This window comes from Musca domestica, unplaced genomic scaffold, assembly GCF_030504385.1.
Source record: "Musca domestica strain aabys unplaced genomic scaffold, Musca_domestica.polishedcontigs.V.1.1 10, whole genome shotgun sequence".
Classification (NCBI taxonomy): Eukaryota; Metazoa; Arthropoda; class Insecta; order Diptera; family Muscidae; genus Musca; species Musca domestica.
This window is the reverse complement of record NW_026712115.1, coordinates 11,418,067-11,441,268: the sequence shown is the minus strand read 5'-3', so window position 1 is coordinate 11,441,268 and position 23,202 is coordinate 11,418,067. Positions and strand designations below refer to the sequence as shown.

The 23,202-nt window shown below is 35.9% G+C and overlaps 1 protein-coding gene across 2 annotated transcripts in view; it reads left to right on the top strand.

Annotated features, from left to right (window-relative positions):
• LOC101890688 (integrin alpha-PS3) overlaps positions 1–22,867 on the top strand; it is a 36,698-nt gene extending 13,831 nt beyond the window's left edge. Inside the window, exons 1-9 of one of the 2 annotated variants that reach the window (XM_005191999.4) lie at positions 12,716–13,273; positions 17,294–18,053; positions 18,115–18,324; positions 18,388–19,069; positions 19,149–19,275; positions 19,351–19,719; positions 19,779–19,848; positions 21,317–21,641; positions 21,708–22,867. In XM_005191999.4, coding sequence (XP_005192056.1) covers positions 13,050–13,273; positions 17,294–18,053; positions 18,115–18,324; positions 18,388–19,069; positions 19,149–19,275; positions 19,351–19,719; positions 19,779–19,848; positions 21,317–21,641; positions 21,708–22,321 — 3,381 coding nt within the window. In that variant the 5' untranslated portion in view covers positions 12,716–13,049 and the 3' untranslated portion in view covers positions 22,322–22,867. Of the gene's footprint in view, positions 1–12,715; positions 13,274–17,293; positions 18,054–18,114; positions 18,325–18,387; positions 19,070–19,148; positions 19,276–19,350; positions 19,720–19,778; positions 19,849–21,316; positions 21,642–21,707 lie in introns of those variants that run through there. The other variant, XM_005192000.4, reaches the window with a different exon arrangement.
• The last annotated feature ends 335 nt before the right edge of the window (positions 22,868–23,202 follow it).

Sequence of the window (23,202 nt, the reverse complement as noted above, 5' to 3'; positions counted from 1 at the left end):
ATATGGTATGTGTGCACTTTGATTTTAACCTCTTCAGTTCTTTTTTTGTTGTTTTTGGGTTTTTTGGAAGCAACGCAAGAAGGAGATTTGCTTTTCTTTGTTTTGGGAAACAAAAGACGTCCAAAACAAAGGCAGGCCAGCAGACTGTGCTTCTGCTCGTGCCATTATTTTTTGTGGTCAAAAAATTCCAAAAGTAAAGCACAAAAACCGCTTTACTTCGTTTAAAAATTGTAATCAATGCAACACCGCCCGCCCTCTGCACCGTTACAGCGACGAGGTGTGTTGTCAAAGTTGAGGACGGAACCACCACAGGGTACACAAATTACAAATTTTCTTCAATTTAAAAAAAAAGTTTTTTTTGCACTAAATTATAAGAATGTTATGTTGAAAACAAATCAAATAACTAAAAGTCGGTAAAATCGGTAAAAAAATATCTTGAAGAGAAGTTTATGCATATCTGTCCTAAGCATAAGTAGCTTACCCTAAAACAGCTGATCGAGGAACAACAAATCAAATTCGCTGAATAGTACTGAACATTTATTCCCAGTATCATCCCGTAAATTTTCAACACTCAACTGTCAGAATTTTACTTTCACTTCCTAGTAGACATTATTGCTTTTTTGCAAGACGTATACGAAATTTACTGAGTAAATTTAAATAGAAAAGATATTTAAAGATCTATAGTTGTACATACAAAGACATCAAGCCTACTTGGTACAGCACTGTCAAAATTTGCTCCCTTTTTTGAATTATCGAACAAAATTCAATAACAACTTATATGAATTGTTATAAATATTGAGAACAGAGTACACAGTTGCTGGCTCGTACGGCAGCGATATTCTCGGCCGATCGCCTTGGTCGACTTTTATATGGCCTCTTCGGATTAGAAAGAGCCTTACCAGTCGAAAATTTTTCGTATAAATGCTTAATGGTGTTCTTAGAAGGCGCACTTCTCACATTTTTTAATGTTTTAAAAGCACGTTGAGTTTTCACAATTGACTTCTTGTAAATTTCAACTATTTCAAAGCGGTCGCGTGGCGTGTATTGGTTCATGGTAAAAATCTGCTTGGACTGACGCTTCAAACGCGGTATGTCATTAAGCGATGTGACATCTCTGTCAAAAGTTATGGCGTTGCCAGATGGGTCCGTCGAATATGGGCAACCCTGTATGTACCAGCAAGCCGGTGTTGATGTTGTTGTGCTGGATTTTATGTACGAAAGCAACAACAATATCTTAGAATTTTTTCAAACTCGAAATGTCAAAAAGTTCAATATAAAATAAGAAAGGTAATAAAAAAGCATTAATTTTTTATTTCCCACAAAAATTTCAAAAATACCATTTCTAGCTTAAAAGACGTAATTTACATCATATGAGCGAATCACTACATAAACGTTGTTGTTATTTTTGGGAGAAATGTTGTAACTGAAGAAAATAAATACATTTTACCTATTTCTTTAGAGTGGTCCATTAGTTAGAAATAGTCAGACAAAAACTAAGGGAACAGATGAGGATTGCTTGCTATTTTCGAAATAATGGTAAAGAGTGAGATAAAAAACTGCAACAAAGTCAAACGCCATAATTTTAATTTCTTTTTAAATTTTATTGAATGAAAGCAAAAAATGCCGGAAATAGCATAAAATTTTAGAATAAGTTTAGATTTGTTCGAATTGGTCACCTTTGCCACGAATTATGGCCTTCAAACGGCCAATGAAACCGTCACACGCTGCCCAAAATGTTGCTCTGCGGTATTTCGGCCCATTCCCGGCGATGCGCTTGAGGTGATCGACACGTTGGTAATTTTTAGTGCAACCTTGCTTTCCAAAACACTCCAGACACAATAGTCCAACGGATTGGTATCAGAAACCTCATTTTGTAACCATTCTTAGGTGGCGCGTGCTGAGTGCGATGGTGCTGAGTCCTATTGAAATGTCAAAGGTCTGCGGCCAAAATGTTTGCGTGCCCAAGGCTTTAATACACCCTCCAGATTATTTTCGCGATAAAATTCGGCACTTCTTCTGATGCCACGGTCGATTAATACGAGTGGAGAGCGACCATCGACTGTTATGCCGGCACAAACCGGCGCTTGAGTTCTGGTGACCAACCGAAGGTGCACATTCTCAACTGACCTCTTTGGCAAGTAAACACGATCATTTCGTTTGTTTACAAACTGCTGGACAACGAATGTTTTCTTATCGGAGAAAACCAAATTCGGCAGCTCACCACTTTCGGCCAAGCGAAGGAACTCTTTAGCTCTTTTGAGTCTATTTTCTTTCTGTTGCGGTGTAAGTTCTTGCACTTTTTGGAATTTCAGTGGCTTTATCCCGAGCTCATTTTTCAATATTTGCCGAATGGAATATTGAGATATGTTCAGCTCGTTAGCCATTTTTCGGCCACTGCGACGCGGGTTTCAATCAATTCGCTTCTTTACTTTTGGAACCATTTCTGCTGATGTTGCTGTTTTCTTCCGTCCACTTCCTTGACGTCGGGCTACGCTACCAATACCACGGTAACGAGCGATGGTACGAGACACAAAAGATTTATTCACATTTAAATGCTGGAGTGCTCTAACGATAGCCACTTGTGGTTTACCAGCCAAATATAAAGAAATCACACTATCACGTTTAAATTCCATCACGAATAACTTTTTTTGGGAAATTCTCACCAAAATGCTTTTGTACGCATATAAACAATATAATGAGCTGTCACTGGAATAATTTTAATAGCTGTCGGAAGAGTCGCTTAGAAATGATAGCAGTCGGAAGTTTGTTGCAGTTTTTTTCATGTTAGGGATGTTACGGAATGCCAAAGTTAGGCTATATTAACTTTGGCATTCCGTAACATCCCTAAATAATCGTTGTAGACCCCATTTCAAGGTGGAGCGACAAGTTGCCAAGTCGTTCTATAACTCAAAACTTCAATAAATAAAGCGAGTTGAGAGAGCCAAATTGCTCGATATGCTCATATTTCACGATTGATCAGCTGTATTCTTAAAAATGGGTAGTTTCGAACAATAACTTTTGATAATTTTCGCTATTTTTAAGATAGTAAGTACTCCACGCTTATATAAAAATTGCAATTTGTTTTCGACTTCTTTAACAGATATAAAATATAAAACACTTATATGCCGCCTTTTTCTATTTTCGAAAATGTCTTTTGACTTTTATTTAGCATAGTCATCAAAGCAATAAAATACAGCAATTTAAAGGGATTTTTATGCGATTATGACCCACAATAAATAGTTTGCAATTTTTCATAAAAACGGGAGCTAATTTCGAATTCTTTCTGAATACATATAATAATATTTATTTCTATTACAATAGAAAAGTGAATTTCTGAACATACACAATCGAATCTCAGAGTTATGTTCATCCCGATTTCTTTGTTTGCCAATGTTTTGTATTTCAACCCTCGTATTTTAGTGTTTTCCGCTTTTTGTATTAACTTCTACCAAAAATATTAACGTTTACACACAATATGTGAACACAGACTGCCACTAGGTTCAATCGCATGACTCACTCTGAAGACGTCACCGTTGTTGTCTTGTAAGTTTTGTATAGTTTCCTACTCCTCCCCCCTTCTCTTCGATGGCTGCATAGTTTGGCTGTCATCGTCTGGGAACGGTTGGATGAGTATTCATGGAAAACTTTTGTAGCTTAGCAATGGCAATGACTCCACTTCATCTCTTTGTTGTCGCAGTAATAAAAAATAAAGTTTGAATATGGAACAACAAAAACAACAACCAGTCTGTCAGTCAGTTAGCCAGCCAGCGAACAACATCCATGCATTCGATATTTAATAAGCTACAAATATGCGCTGCGAACGGGCGTTGCATTGCGTTGAGCATGAAGTTGTTTGCTGTTTAAGATTTTTATTTAATGGAGTTTTCTTGACTAGCTCCAACGTTTGTAGAAGTATTTTTTTTTTCATGAGATCTAGTCGAGATGATGGAGATATTGGACCTTGAATTATCTGAGGTTGTTGCTCACGGCTAATAGGTGTTGTGTTTTTTTCTTAAGCTTTTTAGTGAACAATATGTCTGTATATCTTTTAGCTAGGCAACTAATAAAATTGATTGAATTTTGAAATTAAATTTGAAAGGAGTAGTTGGACGTTTATGCTCAATGAGAAAAAACAATTGTTATTAACTCTATCCAAAAGAGGGGAGTGAAGACTCGTGTTGCAATATCAAATTACTTGGGCTTGGGCCTAACCCAGTTATGTCATTTGAAAATGTAATGAAATTTTTGACATTATTACATTTTGTATTCCGATATGAAGTAACATTAATGTGTACCAATGGTACATCTTCCGACATCAGAAGCAACATTATGTCTGTAGTTTAACTATAATATCATTGCATTTAACCATAGTTGATATCTGTCAATCCAACAAATGATTAATGAATATAGTCATCTCTAATTTCCTGAAACTCCTAACAAATACAAATGCTTTAAAAATAATCTATTAACAACAAAACAAATTGAGTAATACGACTATCGACAAATCAATCTGTCACATGTTGTTGTTGTCGTTACATTTAAATAACATGTACAAAACAATAACAACCCAGGTTATTGCATGTCCAAAAACCGGATATGTTAAAAGAGTTGATAGCAGCGATTAGGCAATTAAGTTAAGAAAGTTGAATTGGTAGGTAGTTTTACTGAAATGCGGCTGGATGTCAAAACAAAAGAAAGAAATGAATAACACAACAGAAGGAGTTCGGTTGATCGAATAACGATAAAGTTATTGTATATCGGTAATGAGGGCATTTTTTAAATAGTTATGTAATGGCGGTGATACCTTACATTTCTACTGGAATGATTTGTGCTCCAACTGTCCCTCAAAGCCTTCTCGATATAATTTGCTTATTTCTCCTACGATTCGTATAAACAAAGTTGTAGCAAAGATAATTCAAGTACGTCCGAAATATGCCTTCTGCCCTCATTATACTCTACACCTTGAAAAGGAGGGTATATTAACATTGTCATTCCGTTTGCAACATACTGTCGGTCCGTCTGTCTGTTGAAATCACGATGAAGTCCACATTATTTGACGTATAGCCTTAAAATTTGGCACAACAATTTGTATTGTGTCCAGGATGGTTGTTATTGTAAATGAGATATATCGATCCACGTTTTCGTATAGCCCCCATGTAATGGTACCCCCCTATATTCGGTATTTTGATGATTTTCGCCACATTTTTCACGGATTTATCTAAAAATTGGCGCTTGTAGGTAATAATGGGTGAGAGAAACATTGTATGTATTGGTCCACGTTTTTGTATAGCCCCCAAGTAATGGTACCTCCCGATATCCGCGGGTTATGTTAATCTTGGTATTTAAGAAGATTTGATAGATGACAATCCTTGAAGTATAAAATTCTCTATGGGAATTCCCGTTTTGGTATAGCCCCAATATAACGGCCTCACCCACTTTATGGTTTTTTGAAAACTTAACAGCATTATCCAAATGGTCTTATTGGTATTTGTAGTTTAAAGTGGAGCACGTTTGAAATCACATACTTTTAAAATATAAAATTATTTTCGTTTGTTTGACACTTTCAAAACATAAATAATTGGGCTCCAAAACTCCATATTGTAAGGAATTGTTCTTAACGTTGGATATTATATTGTAGCGACCTCTACGGGAACATTAAGTTAGGACATCCAAACAACTAAATTGTGGTTAGATATTGTGTGAGTCTAATAATCTTTTAATGGGTTCCAATTCGCTTTCGACGTAAAGTGCCAAATTAAAGCAATATTTCTTAAAAATATAAGAATTTCAATATTGAATAATCATTGAAAAATAATTATATATTTTTGACTTTGACAATCAAACTATTTAACACCAAAGATTTCATTCTGAAATCGAATCTACTTGATACCTAGACATCTCAGTCAAATCTGAACTATCTATGTCGCAATCAAGGACTATATCGTACTCTGATACCCCATTAGAAATGTATGCAAAGTAAATAGTATCAATTATGATCGTAAATTAGTGTGTATTTCGGATTACGTGTGGTTTAAATTTGAAACCGAAAATTAATTTAGAGCTATATTTTAATATCAATTTATATCAATTAAATTTGACGGAGCTATTTTTAAGCCGTGTAGGTTCTTTCTTAACAAAAATGATGCTATTATGAAATTTACAGACAACCAAATTTTACATCTTGTATCGAATATTTATATCTTCTAGTGCATATTAAAGATTTCGTCGGCTTAAAATATGAAATATATTGGAATATTTATGTGGGAGATATATCTAAAGAGATTTTGTTCAATTTCGAAATAGAAGCTTCTATAATTATATTCACTCCGTACGCATTTGGAAGATTCTTCGAAATAGAAGCTTCTATAATTATATTTACTCTGTACGCATTTGGCATACAACAAACAAAAACCGGAGCTGGTACTTTGATTACAAGGATATATTAACAGACAGACAGATGTACACCCGAATATGCAGGATTTGATTTAGACAGCGATTCTCTGCAGATATTTTAATTCGTCTCCTTATCCATGTAACAAAGAAACAGTTATCACATTTACACTAACTTTTATTACATTATTTATTTTATTAATTGATTGATTTTATTGCTCTCATTGTTCCCCACAATTTTCCAAGAATAAACACATATGGAAATAATGCTTCGCGCGCTTCTTGCGAAAGAGCCACATGTAAATCATTCGTGCAAATCATTGTCGTCAAATGATGTTTTTATGTGATTTACGACTCCGACTCCAACAACACAACATCACGCATGAATGGATCCATGGTAATTGTTGTCGCCATAGTTGCATGCATGTTTGTTTGTCGGCTGGTCCCTAAATTGAGTTTTCAACATAACCAACGAATAATTCAATTCATTGTGGAGAGCAGAGACATATGCAAACTACGGGCTGAATCAGAACGTAGCTCACAAATAATTATATCACTACACGAGTAGAGCTTTACCGAGTAGACTAATTATTTGGGAAAGTTCGTGTGCACATTCAGTCAATTTTGTGTATGGCGGTAACTTTAATAAGAATCAGCAGAAGTCATGACATCAGCATCCCCAAAAAAATCTTAACTCAAAAGTACTTGAGCTAGACTTTTTTTGTTGTACAAAAATAAAGTGATTTGAATCAAACATCCAGAATGTCGAAAGAACTATACGCCACACACACGCACACTCACACAGTGTCGCTGGGCTTAATTTAAATGGAACAGCAGAGATCAAAATGTGTGTCATGTACGCTTGTCTGTACTCTGAGGTAATTTCACAGCGTCGACCAGATAATTGAAGTCATGAACTAAAATATGTATGTTGTAGGTATTTAATAATGCGTATAATTAAGGTTATTAAGAGAGAAAAACTAACCTCAAACACTGAAACTCGACAGCCCAACGGAGGAGTAATGTTTGCTAGCACTGGCGCTGGTAATGGATGTACAAGGGAATTATTTTGTAATTCCCCAAAGATAATATTAAAAAATAAACATTATTTCGTTCAAATTCCAATTCTGGGCAAACCGACCATGAGGTACTCTACTGAACTGAGAGCATACAACACGTAAAAACAAGTAAAAAAGGTCTTAAAGTCGGGTGGGGCCTACATCACTTTGCATATTTTTAGAGCTTCACATAACAAATAAATGTTCTTATGACGAATTTGTGAGAGCTAACTCATACAAACTATGATTATAGTTATAATTTAAAGTGCAAAAGAACTAATATATGAGAGGAATATCCTCTTCTGAACAAATTTCTACTAAATTTGTCGGGGCATTTGTGCCTTTTCAATTCGGGCTTATATTACCGATTTGATGCACAATTTACTTAAAATCGGATCATGATAATTATGGGAGCTATATCCAAGTCTGAACCAATCTCTATAAAATTTGGACAAGCTATTTCTCAGCTGTATTTCATATATTTCCACGAATATCGTTGTTAAGGAGTGCATAATAGGGCTGTGTAGAACATATTTGACATTCTTGTTTCTAGGCTCAATGTGGTCGTAAGTGCCAAATTCTATCCCATTTGGGCTAATATTACGCATTTGGTGCACAGTAAAAGGCGAATCGGACGAAGATATCCAAATCTGAGCCGATCTCGATAAAATTTACCTGTATTTGATATATTTCTCCAAATATCGTTGTTACAGAATGCATATTACGGCGGCGGAGGACAAAAATAACAAATCGGATGAACAATATATATATATATATATATATATATATATATATATTGAAAGAGCCCAGTCCGACTATGATAAATTCCATGTGCTGTATGTTGATTTCAAGATACATACAAACGGACATCATTAAATCGATTTAGAATATTTTGCTGAATATGCAATTTGGGCCCGGGAACCAAAATATTTGCTATTCTGACATTTCTTGTACTTTTTACATAGAAAATTAAGTTTTGTGCCAGTTGACTCCACGACAAAATGGGTTTGAATGGCATTTCTGCGTTTGTCATCTTTCAAACAAAAATGAAATATTAAATATTAGCCGACGACCACACAAAATGGTAGTCTTCTGCCTCATCCTAAACTTTAAACCCACGCAAATTTATGATTCAATAAGTCTATAATTTTTATCTGTAGAACTAATGCAAAATCACCACTTTTTGGTCGATTTCATCATATTTTGCGATCAACTTTCCCAACAATAGGATCCTATTCTGACCCTCACCCGAAATCCATGCAAAATTTCCTGAGGATAGGACTATACATAATTGAGACGTGTAGCATGATTAGAAATTAACATGGACAGACGGACGGGCACATACAGCTAGATCGACTCAATTCGGCGAGATAGGAATATCTACATAACATCGTAGTACCAATATTTCGAATCGTTGTGTTGTAAGGTATAAATACTCGTAAAAGATTTCTAAAGATGTTGATATATGGATATGTTTTGAAGTCACTAAAAATCTGTCTATACTGCTATTTTACTGTCCACGTCTGTTCAAAATTTGACAGCCAATAAAAAAGACTGATTTCTTCAAAGAGTTCTGAGCAACTTAAAACTGGTTATTCGATCCATTGTTTACTATTCGTCTCTTGGTATTGAAACTCTTATTGTTTTTTCTCCATACCGTTTTTTCGTTTCTACTTTTTTAAGTTCCTTTGTTGTTATAGCAATTATTTTCTATTCTGTTTTTAGCATATCGCGTGAATGACTCATTTAATGAACTAAATTAATTAACACTTGGATTGTCGTTGTGCTATTAACGTTGCCCGATCCCGCTCTCTCTTCATTAAACGCCCGACGGACCGCACATAAAATAGAAAACTTTAGGTTTGAGATAATCCAAAAAAAAAAAAAAAAAACAATACAACAACACAACCAAAATTGTCTCACCTCTGCGAGTGAAATCATGAAAAAAATCTTTTTGTTATTTATTTTCGGCAAACTGTTTTGTTGACCATTTTTTTTGCATTTATTTGGCTTTGAGCAAATTCGAAATTGGTTGAAGGGCTGAAAGTGTTTTCTGTTGTCTCCGTACAATATTAAGAAAGTCATCTTGTAGTCATTGAGATAAAATTCCAAGTCATACAGACAGAAGCAATATTTCATGACTTTCACCCAAAATTTGTTTTATTTTTATGGTTGTAAACATTTTTTGGCAATCATTTTTAATATAAATTTTAATTGAATTTCCTGGCGAATGGTGCTATCTTTGTGAGTTGATTTGTAAATTATTTTTAAGGTCATTTCTCTTCGTAGGATTGTTTTTTTACTTTTGTTCCAAACGCTACACAAAATATCATTTACTTTTACGTTCTTTGTGAACTCAGGTATGGATACAATTATGAGTAGACTCGACGGTAGCACCAGCATTTAAAAAGCCATTAATATATTAGATCATAATTTATGATGGCCATCAGGCGATGAGTTTGATTTTGTTATGCCCGGCAGTCATTATATTAGATAATTTTGGAAAAAATCGAATGGGTTTACAAAAACTGGTAAATTTGATTCTTAACTTCTTGTGAGGGCTGATATTTTTCAAATTTAATTGAATATTCTAAAATAAGGATGATATGAATTTTTGGGGAAATATCAATACTTCTGCAAAAATATATCGAAACATAAAATTAAAGTAATATACTACCCCACCACCTGGGGGAACATGGTGCTATGTATGTTTTTTTTGATACATGCAAGTTCTGCACTCTTACCTTCACAAAACAATGTAAACACTATAAGTGACCTCAACACTATAACGTTGATTTGGAATTCAATATAATTTTATTCAAATGATGAACCAACCACTTCATTGTCATTCGTTCAAGGTGAACCTAGGAAACAATGTGATAAATGGGTCCTGATATAGGCGTCCCCGAACTAAAAATTTAGATATATCTCCTATATTTGATCATTCAATTTCAGATTAAAGCAGTTCCAAAGTCTCAATGCGTATGTATTAGCCTGGGACGCAGACTTGAGCAATTTTCCTTCTGTCGGAGTCTATAAAAATGCCGAAAATCTCCGATCTTAAGTATTTTTCCTATTTCTCAGATTTTTCTTGCAACTTTTCGTAATGTGTATGTAATTTTTCAGTCAGCAAAAATTGGTGTTTACTGACCGGAAACATGTTGACTAAAATTTATAAATTTATTTGTTGTCACATTACTTCTCTTCTGCATATACGGTTAAATCGAAAGGAATAGCAGCTCAATTTGAATCAGAACAAATTTTAGCAAAAATATTGGGTGTATATTACGGCGTACAGATAGCTTACAAGTCAAATCGGTTGCAACTTGTGCAAAGACGTTATAGAAATATCTGAACCGAAAGCGCAGCTCTAGGTTAATTTCTTCCTTGTACAAGGTGAGATGAAAAAACTGCAACCAACTTCAGACTGCTGTCATTTCTAAGCCACTCGTCTGACAACTGTAAAAATTATTCCAGTGACAGTTTATTATATTGTTTACAAGCTTACAAAAGCATTTTGGTGCGAATTTTCCAGAAAAAAAGGTTATCCGTGATGGAATTGAAGCGTGATAGTGTGATTTCTTTATATTTGATGGAAAACCACAAGTGGTTATCGTTAGAGCACTCCAGCATTTAAATGTGAATAAATCTTTTGTGTCTCGTATCATCCATCGCTCGTTACCGTGATACTGGTAGCGTAGCCTTACGTCAAGGAAGTGGACGGAAGGAACAGCAACATCAGCAGAAATGTTTCGAAAAGTAAAGAAGCGACTTGATCGAAACTAATATCGCAGTGGCCGAAAAATGGCTCGTGAGCTGAACATATCGCAATATTCCATTTGAAAAATATTAAAAAATGAGCTCGGGGTAAAGCCGTTGAAATTCGAAAAAGTTGCTGAAAATGTGCACCTTCGGTTGGCCACCAGAACTCAAACGCCGGTCATGGTGATGGTGATAACAGTCGATGGTCACTTTGCGCTCGTATTAATCGACCGCGGCATCAGAATAAATGCTGAACAAGAATGGTTACAAAATGACGGTTTACGCTTCATTTCAAGCGCGCGCTTCATTCCCAGCGTCTCCGGATACCAATCCGTTGGACTATTGTGTCTGGAGTATTTTGGAAACCAAGATTGGCACTAAAAAATGTCAAAGTGTCGATCACCTCAAGCAAGCGCTTCGCCGGGAATGGGCCTACGGGATGCCTACGTCACAAAGACCAATTTTGGTATTTAAGAAATAAGTACTTGAACTCTATTGTCCTCTCCTTTGGAAACCCAATAAATAAATACGATATTTAGGTTTTTTGCAAGAGAAAAAAATTGTTCTGATGCGCTATAAAACATTGTGTGATCAGCACCGATCAATTCGTTTGTTATATAAGCTGCTTGTGTATTTGTGCAAAAACGAGGAAGGAAAGTTCTTCTAAACATATTAATCAATCAGTGATTTTTTCGCAACATATATTTACTATCGACTACTTATGGCAGTTGTTTCAAAGCAAGCAAAAAATCTACCGACACACAATAAATCACATGGCAAACAAAATGGATTTTGGTACCGCCATTCGCTTTGCATATCTGATATTTTAAATCTAATGAACTATTTTATGGGGGTTAACTGCAGGAGCATTTTCTCCAATATTTTTGTTTTACATAATTTGTTTGGTTTTGAATTTGTACGACTTTCCAGTTATGGTAATCCAAGCTAACGTCAATTAATAACACACAGATACCTCGATGCGGCATTAACATAAATTTTACGTTTCGATTGTAACAACAGACTAAGCCAACAAAGGAGGTGATTCATGCCATATTCCAAGTACTCGGCTGTGAGACATCTCTCAAATACTTTTTCAATCGAATCAAAACAAACATAAAGAAGAAGGAGAAAAAAAAAAACAAACGAGAAGAGTCCGTTCAACAAACACTTGTAAACAAAAAACCACAATGCCAGACCAAAAGAAAAAACACCCATACCACCCGTCACAAATCAACAGCTGGACTCATTTGATTTTTGAGTGGTTTTGCCCGCCATCAGTGTAGGATGGGAGGGTGTATGACAAGGTTTTAGCTTTTAGTTGACCTAAAACCCAGAGTGTGAATAACAGTTGAAAGCGTTCGATCCCACATCGATCACTCGCAACATATCAAACCACAACTTGGAGTTAACTGAGAGGATAGAGAGCTTGTGGCTAAGCAAACACGGACTGTGTTACCGGTTTTTGTGTAAGCTTTTAGACACAGACTTTTTCATTACTCATACGTTTAGCAGACTCTCTTGGCCGACGACGTCATGCGAGAGAACATAAACACGTAAATCAATATACAAATGTTCGCCGCAGTAGTTGATTGTCTGCTCGGTTGACCATTCCAAGCATTGAGTCCAGCATCTTTAGTTTGATTTCTGCTTTTCATGGGTTGGGTTGCCAAGAACCTAAAGCGCGCCTTGGCTCACGGTTGGAATCGATAAAACGCAAGAAGGAGAAGAAGAAAAAGAAAAACAATTTGTGGTTGTAACTACGCCTATTACGTTAGGTTCGCGTGTGTGTGTGTGTGTCAATTGTGTCATAAAACATTTAAAATCACAAAAAACAAGCCAATGAAGAAATTGAAAATGTTAACGCTGACATGTTACCGGTTACGCTTAATTGGCCCCCTGAGCGTGTTTCTAACACTGATTTTGTGTAATATTATCAGTGTATCGGAGTGCTATAATTTGTCGCCGATACCCAATGCCGTCATTCGGGAACCACAATTGCCCACATTTATTCCAAAATATGAGTCCTCATATTTTGGTTTTACGCTGAGCCTAAGAAAGCTGGGGTAAGTTTGAATCATGGATGCTGATGATGATGATGAATAGTGATGACACCCTGTCTTTTTTGCTAATTTCTTATTAGTCACCTTAAAGTGATTTGTCCAGCTTAGAATTAGTCAGAGTGAAGAAACAGATCTTCGTATATATGCATGTTGGCTGTGACGCAATCCCAATTCCTCTCAAACCGCTTCACGCACACACCCAAATTGTTAACAGTTAAATACCAGTCAATTTTAACATATTTTTTTTATTTATGGAAAATATTAAGTATTTTTTAATACATCCTTACAATTTGTTATATTAATGAGATTTTAAAATGCCAAATGGCCAAAACATTTTTGGTCAGCACATCGACAGACAGTGACTGAATGCGTATGGAATATTAATTACAAATTAAACATTCATACTTCTTTATGGTGTTCACCATTTGCAAGCCCATTTCCCCCGACTGGTCAGCCGCAGCAGGCGGAACAAAGGGTTCTACTGCATCTAAATTTGGTGTGTACGTGTGTTATAATTTTCTTAACGTATTTTTATGACGTTTTCTTTTATAGCCGAAGCTTTTGTTAAGCTCCGATTTAAATAAAGAGCCGCCAAATAGTCATAAAACATACATGTATTTATAAGTCTCACTAGTTTCCTGATTATGAGCCGAATATGTAAATTATAATAATTCAGTTGTCGCACACTTGCAATATGGACACAATGGAGTTCTTTAAAACATATTACCTGGGGCTGGTAAGATTTACTCAGTAACTTCTTTTGTCAGAGATCAATGTGGATATTACTCATTCAAGTATCGTGTAAACAGGCGCACTTTTTATGTAGCAATTAATAATTTGGGAAACTGACTAAATTTAGCATTGAAACCAATATATATCTCATACAAATAATAAAGCCCATACCATTTAAAACAGATGGATGACAATATCTGGTGGCAAATGGTATTATAAAAATACTATGCAACAGCAATTATTCCCAAAATTTTGGACTCTAATCAAACGGATTGTTCGTGGCTACCTCTGGCCTTTTCGATCTTATTTACAGAACGAATATGTGACGAAGAAGAAGTTTCAAAAATATATACAAGTTTTCTTGCATAGAAGTCTTGTTTAAAATAGGAAAAAAATAATAAAAAAAATATTTTCAAAGTCGGTGTAATAACAAAAAATACTCGTATCAGTGGTCTTCATTCAGTGTTAATTATAAAAAACAGAACACCACAAAAACTCTGACTCACAGCACATTTAATGCCGATACAAATTAAAAAAATTATATTTGTTTTGGAATAAGAAAATATATCCCATAAAAACCGCAAATATTAGCACTCTTCGTATAAAATGATGGATAAAATCGTACCGAACCGTTATATGGGAGCTACATTTAAATATGGGGCAGTTCAAATTTGAAATTGACCTACCTTAATACAAAAAAAGAAAACATAGATAATGTTTAATGTTTAATTGGTTTGGAATTCCACTTTAGAGTGACATGTTAACGTATATGTTCAGTGTAATCGTATTTGTCATTGTATGTTCTCTTCCTTTAAAAGAGAAGTGCTAAAGTATAAATCGGCGGATGGAGTCTCAATAATCAAGATATGAAAAAGGCTGGTCAGAGAATAATGAATTAAAACCCAGATTAATTTCTCTCTCTGTCTTAAGCCCATTTGATTTCGGGCATATCAAAATATACTGGGACATAAAATGTGCATCTATATATATAAAGGAAATTTCTAAGTATACTACAACATCGCCATGGATATTCCACTTGGGACTGGATATATAGCATCAGAATCGGATGTACAGGGTTGCCCATATTGACGGACCCATAACTCTTTGGGCCCATTCCAATCGACGAGGCTTGTCCGCAGGCAACATTCTTTGCGTCAATTGAATTTTGTACGGGAACAAATGCAAATCAATGCGAATAATCCGTTGTAAAGTGAACCGAGCCATGCCCAACTGCTAAGAACGGCGTTTTTTGGGATGTTCTTGGGGACCTCTCAACACTGGCTCGTACGGCAGCGATATTCTCGGCCGATCGCCTTGGTCGACTTTTATATGGCCTCTTGGGATTAGAAAGAGCCTTACCAGTCGAAAATTTTTCGTATAAACGCTTAATGGTGTTCTTAGAAGGCGTACTTCTCACATTTTTTAATGTTTTAAAAGCACGTTGAGTTTTCACAATTGACTTCTTCTGTTGAATGTAAATTTCAACTATTTCGCGTGGCGTGTATTGGTTCATTGTAAAAATCTGCTGGGACTGACGCTTCAAACGCGGTATGTCATTAAGCGATGTGACATCTCTGTCAAAAGTTATGGCGTTGCCAGATGGGTCCGTCGAATATGGACAACCCTGTACCTCCAAAAAATTTAGATTTTATATGACCGATTACAGATACAGTCTCCAAATTTGAAATGCGTAACGGAATTTGAAACAAAAATAAATTTGCCGAATTGAATATTGAAATCGGTTAAGATTTGGATATAGCTCTCATATATATATTCGGCCGATTTCATGTATTTGATGGATTAAACACGCTGTGGGTGCCACATTGCAATGAAATTTCGAATGTGTAATGGAATTTAAAACGAACATACATTTGTTAAATTATATTGAAATCGAATCAGATTTGGATCTAGCTCCCATATATATTTTCTACCGATTTCGTATTTTATGATATGTTCTACTTTAATGAAATTTGGAATTAATGAAAGGATATGATCAGAAAATAAATTCCCCAAATTATATTGAAATCGGTTTCGATTTGGTTTAAGCTCCCTTATATATTTTCGACCGATTTCGTGTATTTGATGCACCAAACACGATATGTATCTCTAATTTCTATTAAATTGGGAATGCGTAACGGAATTTAAAACGAACATACATACATGATGCACCAAAAACGAAACGTAAGGCCGATTTCAATGAAATTCGGCATGAGTGACTAAATTCGGTACTGAAATAAACTTACAAAGTTATATTGAAATCGGCTGAGGTTTGGGTATATCTTCCATATATATATATTTTTTCGGCCGTTCTCATGTATGTTATGTACCAAACACGATATTTATGTCCGATTCTAATAAAATTCAGAATGTGTGGCGGAATTTGGTTACAATAATAAATTTGTCAAATAAATTAGAAATATATTACGGGGAATTGCTACCTCGAATTCTGTAATTGCAACAGAAATGTCAATCAACTTCAAAAGATTACAGTTTCCTGCACGCTTGGCATTTGCTATGAAATTAATAAATCCGAAGGACAAACCCTTCGTGTATGCGGACTAAATTTGGCATGTTCCTGCTTTTTTCATGGTCAGCTGCTCCTGGCATGTTCACGGGTTGGTAGACCGAGCTATTTGTTTACGCATTAAAGTATTATAATAATTACGTTTTTAAATGTTTGAATTTGTTTTATTAATTTTTTTAAACCAACAAATATTTACATATAAAATTTTGAATGCATATAAAAGCGAAAGGAGTAGCGAATCGCGCCGGGTTCAGCTAGTATTTTATAGAAATGTTATTGTTATTTCACGCAATTAATTTCTGACGCAATTTATAAACACAAGATCTCGATTTTTCTACAATTGCATAGACCTCAGTAAAGCAGCACACAATAAAGTTACATGAAGTTAATAACTATTAGCCTTTTAAGTTTACAACTTATAGCAAGATCCAAAGAATACATTTTTACTTAGTACCCTCATTCTCAAGGTCGCTTTGAGTAAAAGTATATTTTTGATGCAGCCTCTTAAAAATAGCTCATTGCTATATTTAAAACGACTTGGCAGTTTATTTTATTAAATATAGGAGCAATTAAAGTTTCCACCTCTACTCTTCGTAATAGTCAAACGAAAGAAATGTTCTCCCTGTATGAGAAATGAAAATATGACTTTTGCCTGCCACTTTTGAAAAAAAAAAAAAACTATAGTTAATGACTCTTTATATAAATTATGCACAAAATTTTAATTCATTCCGTCAAAAATAATATTTTCGATTTTGTTTTCTTTTTAGCCTAATTATTGGTGCACCTCGTGCCCAGTCCACATTAGAGTCACAGCGAAAAATCAATGAAACTGGTGCTGTGTATCGCTGCACCATCAATGGCACGCCCCAATGTGCCCCGTTCGTGTTTGAAAATCGGGGAAACATTAACATCGAAGACAGTGATTATACATATGATTCAGAACAACGTGATTTCCAGTGGATGGGAGCTGCCATGGACGGCGGAACCAAGGACACGGATAAACTAATTGTCTGTGCTCCCAGATTTATAACACCCACGGTATTCGAGTACATGATGCATGGCAAATGCTATTGGATAAACGACACATTATCGGCCACACCACAAAACGTTCGTTCGATTTCGCCACTGCGGGCGAAAATAGACCAAATTGTCGACGATGACGGTGAGCGCAATTATTATTATATGTTGGCTGAACAGGGTCTTAGTGTCCACGTGACAGCGGACAATGACCAATTCCTGATTGGAGCTCCTGGTATCCATAAGTGGCGAGGTTCGGTAATACGTTATCGCAAAAGGGAATATATCGATGAACCAAGTCTGAGTCGACGTGATACCAGCAGTGTGTCACGAGTTGCACGACAAATCCGTGTGTCCTATGAAACAGATATTCCTAAGCCGAGAAATTTCAATCAGGCCAGTGATTCTTACTTCGGTTACTCCGTAGACTCTGGGTACTTCGATTCAAACAATCCTCAGAAACTGTTGTATGTGGCATCGGCTCCTCAGGCAGACGAACAGTCAGGAGAGGTGAGATTGATTGGTGGTGTTGCTCTAAAGTCGCCTATTAATTTATTGTTTTTTTTTTCAGGCCTATATATTTGACTACCCCAGCAAATATAAAATAACCAAACACTTTGTCTTCCGGGGAAAACAATTCGGCGAATATTTTGGTTATGCCGTTCTTGCCGAAGACATCAATGGCGATAATCTCACAGATGTTATTGTTTCGGCACCTCAACACACAATCACGGGTTCCTACGATGATGGCGCCATCTATGTGTTCATAAACCAAGGAAACGTAAGTTGTACTCTTGAAAAACTGGGATTTGAATTTATTTTTAATGCCACACTTATTTAACAGTTATATTTCGAACGCAAATTGATCACGTCGCCGTTCCATGGAAAAGGCCGATTTGGCACTACTCTCACCAAATTGGGCGACATTAATTTTGATGGTTACAATGACATTGCTGTGGGAGCGCCATTTGCTGGAAACGGATCTGTATTTGTGTATATGGGCAGTAAACGCGGTCTGCGAGAGCAGCCCACCCAACGATTGGATTATCCCGGAACGGAGCAGCTGACCTACGGCAGTGCCATGTTTGGTCATGGCCTCTCAAAAGGATCAGACGTTGATGACAATGGCTATAATGATTTCGCCATTGGTGCCCCCAATGCCGAAACTGTGTATCTGTATCACGCCTACCCCGTTGTTAGCATTAAGGCCACAGTCTCCTCACAGACCCGTGAAATAAGTCACGATCAAACAACATTCCCAGTCACAATTTGCTACAGCATTGCCACCAATTCGCGAACGGTACAATCACAGGATTTGGCATTGAATTTTGTGGTTGATCCTCAGGTCAAGCGTGTTCGCATTATTTCCACAAACACCAACGAACTGCAGTTCAATGTAACTGCCACCAGCACGACTCAATGCAAAGTGGTTGACTGCAACGTTCGTTACAGTGTGAGCGACATCTTCAAGCCGATCGAATTGGAATTACACTATCAATTGGTGCACGCAATTCCGGACTCTGAAGGTAAGGATGCATTTGGACGTGAATTCGATTTTCAGATATATCTAACTTTATGCATGTTTCTTTAATTTCGTCACAAAAGTATTTTGCACAACGTGTGCCGCCGTGGATCCCGCCGAACCCAAAATATCCACGGAGAAAATAATTTTCAACACAGGATGCAATACAGACATTTGTGTGGCAGATTTGCAAATGACAGCCAGATTAGAGTAAGTATTTTCTTGGATTTTGATTCATGTCTGATATCTTGATTAATATTATCTTCCATATTTGTCCATTTTTAGCCGTACCTTTATTTTGGGCAGTAGTCCGACATTTAAAGTCTCATACGATGTCGTTAACAGGGGAGAAACTGCTTATTTGCCCCAAATCAACATCACCTCATCCAATCGAATGTTATTTGCCAAAATACCCTCAAACTGCAAACACAATGTCCAGGATTCGATGCTTCTTTGTGATCTCAATCGTGGCCATCACATGGCCAATGGTACCTCAGATACGATAACAGTGATATACGATACCAGCAACATTTCGGGAGAGAAGATGGTCCTAATGGCAAAGGTCTTTAGTACTGGCAATGAAAAGACACCCGGAGACAATATTGCCAGTGATGTTATCACATTGACGGAATTCACTGAAATTTCAGCTGTGGGGTTAGTATTAATATTGAACCTTAAAGAAACACATATTTTCATTATTTTTTTCTTTGCAGTGTTCCGCAATCTAAGCACATAAATTTGGAAGAAGTCTCAAATTCCGCTGAAATTGTTAACGTCTATGAGGTAAGTGCTATTGAAAACAAATGCGTTGACAGATTTCACCTTCTTTAAAACTCCTAAACATGTGTATTTCGTGACAATAAGTTCACTCAGAACACACAATTTTAAACTTCAGTATAATCGGCATAAATCCTTTCGATCGCTTATACATAGCGCTAATTTGGATGATATACATCAGTGGTTTTCTGAGAGAATAGCACAAATTGACTCATTTCAGCTTTTATTTATTGGAACCACATTGTTGTACGTTTTGAGTAACGTCAGATATTTAAAAAACTGCTTATGATCGACTTTAAAAAAAAAAAATAACACATTTACATTAAAAGGATTTACTTTATTTCCTAAAAAAATATTTTTTCAAAATGAACACAAGAAAGTAAGTTCGGTCAATGCTGGAATTGTTCAACTTTAAAATTTTCGTACTCTCAATATATTTCGGTAATATTCATATAAATGCATGTGTTCAACTTGTCAATCGAGTCCGACGAATTTTAGCTAACTAGGTTTGTTAAGTTTCAGCTAATTCTGTTGAATATTATGACTGAAACCTTTGTGGTAGCAAACAGTAGGGAGGTAATACCAAATAATGTGCCTCTACTCCACCACAGCATTATCTGCAAGGAGGATTTATATCTACTTTGTACTTAAAAATACACATAATTTGGTTTGAAATTTATCTGAAACCTTTAACTAACAAAAATAATTTGAGTACCAAGTATTCTTGGAGTAATATCTGTTCTATGTAATCTTTAAGATTAAAAGCTTTATTGTACTTTTTACAAATGGTAGCGCCACCTTACCAAGGCCTACATAAGGTCTGTCAGTAAGCCCATCTGACAAATAAGTTTGCTGTCAAAATCACAATTGTGATTTGAAATTCAAAGTTTATTGTCAAATTGTTGTTAAAAGTAGTCTTCCTGGCCGACCTTATGTAGCCCTTGTACCTTTTAATTGTACCTTGGTACAATAAGGAGGTAGAACAGCTTCGTAAAACTACAAAAATACAGCCCTGAGGCTATGCCCCCTTCCTGTCAGACTTATTCAAAATTATATACAACAAGTTGTTTTCATTCTATTTTCATAATTTCCTTATTTTTAAAATAAGTTAAATAGCTCGAAAATGAATTAAATGCCTGGATTTTCTTCAAAAATATAATCCAAACTGTTCAATCTTTCAATTTCATGCGAAAACTGGTTAATAGCTTTAATGCGCGAGCCGCAATGTACGCGTCTTCCAATCATTGGTTTTGAAAATGTTTTGATTTTTTAAAACAATAAATACATACACAAAATTGGAAGAAGTCGGGCACACATAGAAAAAAAATTGAAAACATAAAACATAGAAAGTTTTATTCTTTTTTTATTCTGACATCTTCTTTTTGAAAAGAGTGCCAACTATGTCTTATTATGGAGTACAAAACCTATTCAAGCCACAATATTTAATATTACCATTTTTTTTCTCTTTTTATAGATCAAAAGCAACGGTCCCAGCACTGTTAGTTCTATGCAACTTGTTTTCGATATTCCCGTGGCCTATACCATACCGGGCACAACGAAAACCATACCTATTATCGATATGAACAACATCACCATGCAGGCCATGTACGATTCGCAAATCAAGGATGTCAGTTTTTATTTGAACAATACCCAAATTCTAATGAATGCTGTTGAGAAAATGTCCAGTTTCTCGACTCAATTCAACACAAAAGTAATTACCGAGAGCGGAAGCAGTCATTTCCGGACAGTGGAAATGCACAGCAGTGGCGAGTTTACTGTCAAAGAAGAATCATTTGGAGGTAGGATGTTGGATTATTTTTAGTAAATACAAATTCTAAATTGATTTTTTTTTAATTTTTCTCCAGATTCCATACTAACCAGTTTAGCACGAAGAAGAAGACGCCGTGAAGCTGCCGCTTTGACTGCAAATAAGGATCAATATGCACGCATTGCCCACTCCAAATCATTTGAATTGTTGGGTGAAGATCTGAAGGGTACCTTGCCGGTCAATCGAACCATTGTGTTTAATTGCAACGATCCCGAAATGACACAATGTGTTCGTGCTGTCATTCCTCTGTACGACTTTAAACGGAACAAACCCATAACAGTGACCATGAAATATCACGTCGATTTGAAAGAAGTCAATGAGATACTAATTGAACCGTGGGAATTCTTTGTGATAGTCATCGATGTTGATGTTCAAAAAACGAATGACCCCACCGGCTCAACCTTGGCCATATCAAAGAAAATCGAATACAACATCATATCGAAGCATCAGCTATACGGCACCCCCATATGGGCCATAATTTTGGCCATTATCGGTGGCCTGTTGGCATTAGCACTGATAACCTATGGCATGTACAAAGCTGGATTCTTTAAGCGTGCCAAAAAGGAGGAAATGGATAAACTGGTACACCAAGCTCAGCTGTCGAATGACGGTGTAACGGAAACATCGAACCTTAACACCGAAGATAACTGAAAGTGCAACGTCGACAACATGCAATTTTCATTGTGATCTTGTCTCGAGTCCAAAAAGCTGTGAATACACCTCCCGCCGTTTTTGTTCTGCAAAAGTGGCACAAATTTGTTTTAATTTTATTTCCTTAATAATTACTTTGTTCAAAACAAACCCAGTACGTCCAAACGTACGCGAACAACATCACCATTAGACCATCACTGCGAACGTGTTGATAGTCAACTGTAGCTGCCGCAGGAGTTGTCAGGCATTTTAGGACGATTTCGATACCAAATGTTACTATTTTCGTGTGCATACATTTAAGTTAATTTATTTGTTTTAGAATTTTGATTTGATCTGTACTTTGTGTGTTCTCATATGTTTGTTTTTGCCTTATTTCGTAACTCGTACAAATAGGGACATTATCGAATACATAGTAGATCTAATTTTTGTTTAGTCTTAGGTTAAGTTTCGATTAGCTGCCATGTGTAAATAACTCTAAAGTAGTGAGCTAGCAACCACACATACAAGTCTGCGAGTGAAGCGTGTAATTAAAATTTGTAAATTGTTTATTAACTAAAGAAAAGCATTGCACTGTGCTTCTTGAGGATTTTTCTATTCCAGGTACTATTAAGAAATGAAACGAGGAAGATGTGATGCGTGCTCTATATGTATAAGATTTTATAAGTATTAATTTTTTATATGAGATATAAACAAATATACAAAATAAAATATACGAAACAAAAGTGTGGTCTATTCAATTTTCTTGGCGATTTAATGTAGATTGATGATGAGGAAGAAACTGAGAGAAATCTCGTTGGAGCTACTAGTACCAAAGACATACCCAATTTTTAAGTAATTTCTGAACATTTTTGGTCTGTGGGCTGGCTACACACAACATCTAT